This window comes from Seriola aureovittata, chromosome 4 (genome assembly GCF_021018895.1).
Source record: "Seriola aureovittata isolate HTS-2021-v1 ecotype China chromosome 4, ASM2101889v1, whole genome shotgun sequence".
NCBI lineage: Eukaryota > Metazoa > Chordata > Actinopteri > Carangiformes > Carangidae > Seriola > Seriola aureovittata.
The window spans coordinates 21,624,481-21,633,417 of record NC_079367.1 but is presented as its reverse complement, the minus strand read 5'-3'; the positions used below and the strand labels follow the sequence as shown (position 1 = coordinate 21,633,417).

At 38.7% G+C, this 8,937-nt stretch overlaps 1 protein-coding gene across 1 annotated transcript; it reads left to right on the top strand.

Annotated features, from left to right (window-relative positions):
* The first annotated feature begins 2,165 nt into the window (after positions 1-2,165).
* LOC130167760 (odorant receptor 131-2-like) lies at positions 2,166-3,092 on the top strand. Its single transcript, XM_056374245.1, has one exon. The coding sequence runs from the start codon at positions 2,166-2,168 to the stop codon at positions 3,090-3,092; it is 927 nt and encodes a 308-aa protein (XP_056230220.1).
* The last annotated feature ends 5,845 nt before the right edge of the window (positions 3,093-8,937 follow it).

Genomic DNA, 8,937 nt, shown 5'->3' with positions numbered 1-8,937 from the left:
CAAATTTAGAATCACAGTTAGTCACTGTTTGTGTCCAAGTGTTTATCAAACATGGATGTTGAACTGGGCTTAGTCTGCTCGTGCTCACAGATAATAAGCCAGTGGGCTGCCAGGTGTTTTACCACAAAACCACAGTATCTGTGATGATGGATCAGTATCAGGTCCTGCATGAGATTGTAATGAGTAATGATAAACAGTGAGATGCTTGGCAGACATCAGTCATGAAGTTTATATACATAGTGCAGCACAGTTATGGCTTGATATGGAAAATGCAGCATGTTATTTAATTCTCCAGTAAGCACCACTGTGTTCATGTTGTTGAGTCTAAGTTGCTGTTTTCCTGTGAGTGATAAACTGGATAATGTTAGTTACAGTCACACAGTGACACTTATAATATGGGTATTTTGTTTGTAAACTTTGTTTATGTACAATGCAGTGAAAAAAAATCTTCAAGAAATCTTCAATCAGCAATACAATTAAGATGGAGGGATTGAGGGTCCTTGTTGTTGGCTTTCATTCACAAAATGGCTGGAGAGAAATGTAAAATTAATAGTTACTTGCATTTTATGTTTCCCAAACTCAAATTTATATAATTATTATATTATATGATTTATACCTCCTTAATAATTTTGCAATGCTGAGGGTTTGCTGAAGTATGGTGTATATTTTGTAAATGGAAACTAAGAACTTTGCCCTTTATGAGAATATGAAATCTGTTTTTATCTACTTTTTGGAGCACTTATAAACATTACAAATAAAGTCAATCCACCCACCTCCTATTGCTTCTATTATGCTTTAATAACACTGTGTGCATGTGACATGGAGGAGCATAGCAGTTCACTGGTTACCAGCTGCTAGTGAGTTACACCAGGTGTTTAGCTGAGTGGATCTTGTCTGTGAGGTATAATTTTACCTGCATCCTGAGGTGGAGTGGAAACATGGCTTCTCAAATCTAAGGTCACTACCTTATAACTGTTCCTACGATGGCAAATTTATATACCTGGGTCAACTATAACTGGCCACACAATTAAATGTTAGACTGAGTTTATGAATAGTTTCATCAAGTCTGTCATGGTTCTTTTGTGGCAGCTACCAGGAACCTTAAAGATGAAATTTTTTTTTTTAATGTTACTCAACGCATGAGGCTGGTGGCCAGCAGGCCAAAGGATAGCTGACAGGCGTCAATGTCAGCACAACATCTAATGCCAACATTAACTTCATGTAGAGTACTTCTAACTAGCAATAAACTTACCTCAAATACAAACTCTGTGACTGTACTCAATACAAGGACTCTTTTCCTCTCTCCATACCAGCTAACAAGGGGAGGATAAATCATACAGGTCATCTTCAAAAATCTCTTCTTTACCAGAATATGTCACATTTTTCCAAAACTTCCTTGGTTCATTGAAGCATTTTGTGTTCCTTACCCTAGCCCCGACTACATCTCTCCCTTTAATAAGACAAGATCATTCATTTGAAAACCAGAGATTTCATTGTCCTTTTACCCTGAATTAACAGAAGGGGTCATGTTGGCTTGTAATGCCATTAAACCCTTCATAAAAGTAATTCCATGCCAACTTTGCATCAGCAATTAGACTAATTCTTTCGCACACACAAAGACAAACAGATGAACATAAAAAGCTTGTTAATGAAAGTGTTTCAAGTCATGTTTAAAAAGAAGACATGCCCAGACCTTTTTTCCTTTTGAGTATTTTTTGGAAAGCCTTATTGTATAGTAATATTCTATTGGAAATAAACTTGAATGAGAACAACTTCTGAGGTCACTTTAGAATATGCAGTGCTCCGTCTCTGTAAATACAAACAGCCAATGAGAGAGTCTACTAGAGTTTTATGTGGCGATGACAACACTGGTGAAGTAAAGTTTCATTTGGTGTTATTTTTGGATGTTGTAGACTTTAAAGTCATCATCATGCACAGCTCTCTCTCAGAAGGCTGCACAGAGCTCAGCAGACAATAACTCTCTGTAGCAGCTTGTAGGGTTTGGTAAACTGATGTATTTACTCCACCATCATCTAACTTCACAGAAGATCGAAAGTGAACATATATTTTGTATAAGGAATCCAATTTTGTTTTTGATGTAGACACTTTGATGGACTTTTTGCACTGGCTAAAACTTCCTCTGTGTTTGCTTAGAAAACAGATATATGGCAGATAACAATTCACAGTTTTTTCCTGAGTCCTTGCAGAAGCAGATCAAAGACCGGGTCATTATCGTGCAGATCCTGGTGATAATTTTTCTCTGCATCAACTTGTTGCTCATCATAACCTTTTCAAAAAAAGAGTGCTTCTACACAACTACACGCTACGTCCTATTTGCTGTTACATTACTGTCAGATAGTTTCTTGTTATTCATGTCTAATATCCTTGTCATTTTCACCCAGTGTCATATTTCTATTCAGGTTTGGTTGTGTATCATTATCTGTGTTGTGGTACTTGTGTATGTTACAGTCACACCAGTTACTCTGACAGCAATGACCCTTGAGCGCTATGTGGCCATTTGCATGCCCCTGCGCCATGGAGAGCTGTGCTCCACACGCAATACTATTCACTGCATCCTCATCATCCATTGCCTCAGCTCTGTGCCCTGCATTGTTATTCTCTCCACCTTCTTTGTATCAGCATCCCTGAGCTTTTACAAACAATATCAGTTATGTTCAATGCACGTGTTTATGTTTTACATATGGCAGCAACATCTTAGATCAGCTATATATCAACTTCAATTTTTGATTATGTGCATCATCCTTGTTTTCTGTTATGTTAAAATAATGAAAGTGGCCAAAGCTGCATCAGGGGAGGATAAAAAGTCATCAAAGAAAGGGCTCAGAACAGTGGTTCTTCATGGTTTTCAGCTGCTGCTTTGTCTCATCGAGCTGTGGTGCCCATTCATAGAAGCTGCTTTGTTTCAGATTGATTATAGTTTATTTTATAATGTCAGGTATGCTAACTACATAATGTTTTTTCTTGCACCAAGATGTCTGAGTCCTCTCATTTATGGCCTCAGAGATGAAGTTTTCTTTCATGCACTGAAAAACTATGTCTCCTTTGGCTTGTGTAAAAGAAATACTATTTGACAAATTAGAATCACAGTTAGTCACTGTTGGTGTGCAAGTGTTTATCACACATGGATGTTGAACTGGGCTTAGTCGGCTCATGCTCACAGATAGTGAGTCAGTGGGCCGCCAGGTATTTTCCACAAAACCACAGTATCTGTGATAATTATAAATTATAATTGAAATAATTTGGGCTAATTTTCGAACCAGTTTTAGCTTTTCTTGCAGTATAGAGTGATTTATAGTGTCAAACACCTTTCTTACATAAACAAACAGTACTGCACTATATTCCTTATTATCCAGTGACTCAATAAAATCATTTACTAATTCATGGGTGCTGTAAGTGTAATACGTGTTTTTCTAAAATGTGATAGAAAACAAGGTTAGAATATTATTTGAATTTCAAAACTGATTTTCATCAACATTTTCATCATTACATCAGCAATTAGACTAATTCTGTCCCACTCAAAGATAAACAGATGAACATAAAGAGCCCGTTTCAAGTAATGTTTAAAAAGACGACATGCCCAGACCTTCATTCCTAGGCTCAATCCCATTTCACCCCTTGCCCCTACCACTTAGCCTTACCTTTCCGTTTTGCGTGATCATGTTGAGGTGTAGGGTGTCCTGATTCTTGTTGAGATAGAGGGGTAGGGTGAAGTGTAATAGCTAACTGGCCCTTCAACCAAAGATCTTTCAGGGGCACACTTCAAACGGACTGTCATGAGATATTTCCCAGAATGTCTTGCAAATCACTGGCAAGATGGCCGTGGATCTGACCCAAGCGACCAAAGAAACTCACAAATGTATTTTCTCTGTTAAGAAAGATTTAAAAAGGATGAACACTATTGTATTGCCTTAGTTTAATGTTGTTTCAATGAAATATGGTCCTTTTCTTCATAAAAGCCACAAAAAAATAAAAAATTGCTAGTAGTATGCTGATATCTCGGTAGCTATCTAGCTGATGGTAACGTTAGCTAACATTAATGTTACATCTTTATTACTGATTTGTGCATGACAATCCCACATTTTGGCATATTTTAATGCTGCACTCCCACCCCATTTGATGGCATATGACAACCTAAATTTAACTGACACCCAGCAGCAAGTTTGCTGAACTTTACCTCTCCTATATCAATGCAGACTGTTGGGGCTCCCTACAGAGCATCGCTAACAATAGCCTGGTAATATATCAGTGTTTTTTTGTTTTCTTTATCAATTGATCAATTTATGCATGAAATTTAAGTTGTGAAAGAATCACGTTTGTCCATGATTTTCAATCTCAATCGAATAAATGGTAATGTCAACGTGATTTGCCGTTATTTAGACAATGCATGAATGCACTGCTTCTTATGATGTATCATGTTCTTAAGGGGTGTCCCATTTTGTAGGGGTAGATTTCAACCACTACCCCTTGTAACTCAGTTCCAAGGGCTAAGAGGTAGGGGTAAAAATGAGGAATGGGATTGGGCCTCAGTCACAACTTGAATAATTTTCTGAAAGCAGGACTTATTGTATAAGAATAAAGTATTGGAAGTAAACTAAATGTAATTTAAGATGTAATTTAAGACCTAACATGCGGCTAATGTAAAGCTAGCAGAGCTTGGAGAGTTGGTTATCTGGTTGCTAGGCGCACGCACGCACGCACACAGGTCAGGAGCTGCCGTTGCCATGGCAATGTGAAAATCTGCCCAGAATTTGGCTTCTACATGGCTTCAAACAACTGCAAATTATGAGAAAACCGTTACTTCTTTTCATAAACCGAAAAGACCGTGCCAGACACTGAAGCCAGAAGTTTCTACAGTCTCTATTTTATTCAGATATTCCTTAAAATGAGTGAGTAAGCTCAGTGCGAAGACAGAGTGAGATTCTTTTGAAAAAAAAAGACGATTACATTAGGTGTCAATGAGAGTGAGACAGGTATTGCTGCCGGACTCGGCACCCCCGTTTAAATTTTGTGCAGACCATGCCTGTCAAAGTTACATTTTATGAATCCCAACAACTATGTCTACATTTTCAGAAAGAATTATTTGTCTCCTTTTTACGGTTTGGCCGCGAGCTCGAGTTAAAAATAAAAATAAAGGTTATTTTTTACTGCTTCACGCACTTTAGCCAACTGACGCTTTCACTCTAACTTTGAAGAAAAAGTGATTTGCACTCCTCCTTTGAGTGCTCACAGTTTGAAAAGTTTACATGATATGTAAAAACAGTTCCTGTCTTTTTGAGAGAGCAGAAGTTTTCCTCCATTTTATAGTTTGAATCACATTTCTACGTGCAGGTATGAGAGAGCTGGGTGACTCAGAAAAAAGGTGCAATTTTGTAGAAAAAAGGTGGGTTTCTAAAGAAAATTCCAATGCATTTCTAATGCATTATTTATTCCCAGTTTTTTGGGAATAACTTTGAGAAAAATTGGAATTTTAACACCAAAAGTCATAGCACCCCTTTCGGGATCAAGACGCACGTTTTGATGTATATATTACCGGGGTTTTCTCAAAGCTGCGAGACGAGTTACACGCCGAAATTTGGCGGAAGAATAATAAACCCGAAACAGAATATTAATAGATGTAAATAAAATCATTCCAGCCATTTTCTATTGATTTCATTCTGTCTTAATTACACTGTGTACTTATAACATGGAGGAGCAGAGCAGTTCACTGGTTACCATCTTCTGGTGAGTTAGACCAGGTGTTTAGCTGAGCTCATCCTGTCTGTGAGGCATAATTTTACCTGCATCCTGGGGTGGAGTGGAAACATGGCTTCTCAAATGTCGATTTTTAAAGCCTCCAGCGCTGAGATGGCTGCACAGACTTGTGGCCTCAAGATCATCACTGTACCTGCTGTTTTAACCTAAGAATCTGGTGTCGTGTTAAAGTAGTCTGTCAGTCTAAACAAGGAGGATGACCCCTACCACCCAGACACTGGGGCCCTCATTTATCAATCTTGCGTGAAAACAGGCGCAGATCTGAGCGCAGAATTGGTCGCACGATAGGATCCACGTGTGATTCATGAAACATTCGTATCGGACCAATCCCAGCGTACAAATGATCGGGTCTTGATAAATGCGGCGGCTGAATTCGATCGTCATTAACATGTTACGCCCTTAAATATTCCTGGTTTGGAGGCCTCGCCCACTAAGGTCAAACATGGAGAGAAGAGTTACTGGCAAAAAACGAAACTTTTCAGAGATGGAGATCGACATCCTGACATCCGAGGTGGCGCAAAATAAGGATGTGCTTTTTGGCAGTCTGAAGAGTGGGATCAAAGGAGCTCATAAAACCGCTGTGTGAAAGAGGGTAACGGAGATGAGTTTGGCTCTGCAGTGCCCCCTCCTGCAGCCGCGCGCCAACACAGCTGTTTTGAAAAATAAAAGAATTGTGTGTGTCCCCCGGTCACCTGCCCACCATGTTTAAAAGTGATAGCTTGGCATCACAAATCACCTGTACATTTATAGAGTGATAGTTTTTGCGATTGATGAATGCGTAATCATTCATGGATGGTGCCATCAGACGCACATGAGTGCAATCAATTGCTCCAACCAAATTTGGAAACCCAGCAATCTGGAGATCCCTGCGGTCTCTGAAAACGCGCTCACGTCTGACACGCGCGTATTGTTCCTCCAAAATGAGTAAATCTGCCATCGTTATGATTTGATAACTGTTAAAGCATCTGTTTAAATAAGGGAGTGAGTAAACATCTGACCAACCACATTGCAACAATGATTATCTCACCAGATGCTTTTAATTGTTGTTCCAGTTGTGTCATACCCATTGGAAAAAACAAAAAACAATTACACAATTTTGCCATGAGTTAATTTACAAACACACATTTCTGCTTGTATTTATTATTATTTCAAATTTTAATGTGCAATAATTAGATGTCATGTTAGGCTATTTAGCCTATCATATTGTTTTATTGTACAAAAAAGTGGTATCAGTAAAAAACGTGGGCTTTTTTAAAATTCAAAATTTTTTTATCTTGTTTTATTTGTTTTAAGAATCCGTTTTGATCTGTTCTAAATATGTGACTGTTTATGCTAATGACAGCTGAGGTTTGTTTAATAATTATTTTCAGACTCAGACAGATTTTGCTCTGCTGCACCGCAAATCCAGATTTGCATACACGAGCTCAGACCTGACGTGAGATCTGATCGTAGCGTCCGCTCACGTCCAAATTGATAAATTCCGAAGCTTGCGTGGAAACGGTCGTACGCACGGTTTTCTGCCGTACGTTCATTTGATAAATGAGGGCCTGGGTGTCCTTGTTTTCTTTAGCTGTGTTTTACAGGTGCTGAATGGAGGGTCACCAGCTGCATGAGCTACACATGGGCCTGCCGTGCTCAGAGCTATAAAACCACCCTCATTCTGCAGCCTCTCTCTTTAGTGGCGCTTCACTCTCCCTGGCTGACCAGATGACAGTTGTGGCCTCATCCAGACACTCTGATTGGCCATGACAGCACACACTGGCGCTAGTAGGAATGTCCAATTCACTGACGTGCCTCCAGACGTCAGTAGCAAAGATGGTGGAAGAAAATTGATCGATATACATACAGGTGAAGAGTAGCAATGCGCCAGACAAATGGTGAGAGTATCCAAAACCTTCCTAACTTTACATATTAGTTGATCGGCTGATGTAAGTGACTCACACGGACAAACAGGAGCTTGCTGGAAAGCACTCATTCTCTAGTTTAAGGTGAAAAATTGCTGTAACATGATATTTGGGAGCATATATACTCCTGTGGTCTCAAGGCCCACCAGTAGGCTGTAGTTAAGTGTTTTAAGTGCTTTATGAACCTGCATAACAGTTTTAGGCTATAGCTGTTTCACCATTACTATTGGTAATTTTACCATTTCCTACATTTAAGGTTCAAAAAGAGTCAAATTGAGAGCCTGCTGGTGTACAATGCTTGGTAAATCTATTCATAATATCTGTCTTATCAGTCAGGAAGTGGGAGCCATCAGCATTATGTAATGGGAGCTCACTGCAATCCACAGTACCCGAATATGTCACATTCTTCCAAAAAATACCTTGGATCATTTACGCTTTTCATCATTTCTGTGAGATAAAATTAATTCATAGCTTTTTTAAACAGATATATGCATCCTTTTCTGAGTTGACTGAAATACAGAGAAGTCAAGCTCTAATGTTGTTTTCCTTGCCCTAGCCCAGGGTACATCTCTCTCTTTAAGAAGACAAGATAATTCATTTGCATTGTCCTTTCACCCTGAATTTACAGAAAGGGTCATGTCAGATTGTATTGCCATTAAACCCTTCATAAAAGTAATTTCAAGGCCAACTCAAAATTAGTAATTAGAATAATTCTGTCCGACTAAAAGAGTCACAAATCATGATAAGCAGATTGTTTGTAAAAGTGTTCGAAGTCATGTTTAAATAGAAGATATGCATAGGCCTTTACTCTTAGTCACAACTTGTGATTAATAATTTTAGGAAAACAGGACCTATTGAATAATAATACTCTTTTGGAAGTAAATTGAATGAGCATAACTTCTGAGGTCACTTTAGAATATGCAGTACTCCGTCTATGTAACTACAGACAGCCAATAAGAGAGACTACTAGAGTTTTATGTGGCGAAGACAACACTGGTGAAGTGAAGTTTCATCTGGTGTTATTTTTGGATGTTCTAGCCTTTAAAGTCATCATCATGCACAGCCCTCTTAGAAGGCTGCACAGAGCTCAGCAGACAATATTACTCTCTGAAACAGCATAGAGGATTTGGGAAACGGCTGTATTGATCCACAATTGTATCACTTCACAGAAGATTGAAATTGGACATACATCATTTTGTTTCTTTAACGGACTTATTGCACTGGCTAAAACTTCCTCTGTGTTTGCTTAGAAATCAGATAT

Coding starts and splice junctions, on each gene's coding strand:
- LOC130167760 (XM_056374245.1), top strand. CDS start 2,166: ATGGCAGATAACAATTCACAGTTTTTTCCTGAGTCCTTGCAGAAGCAG.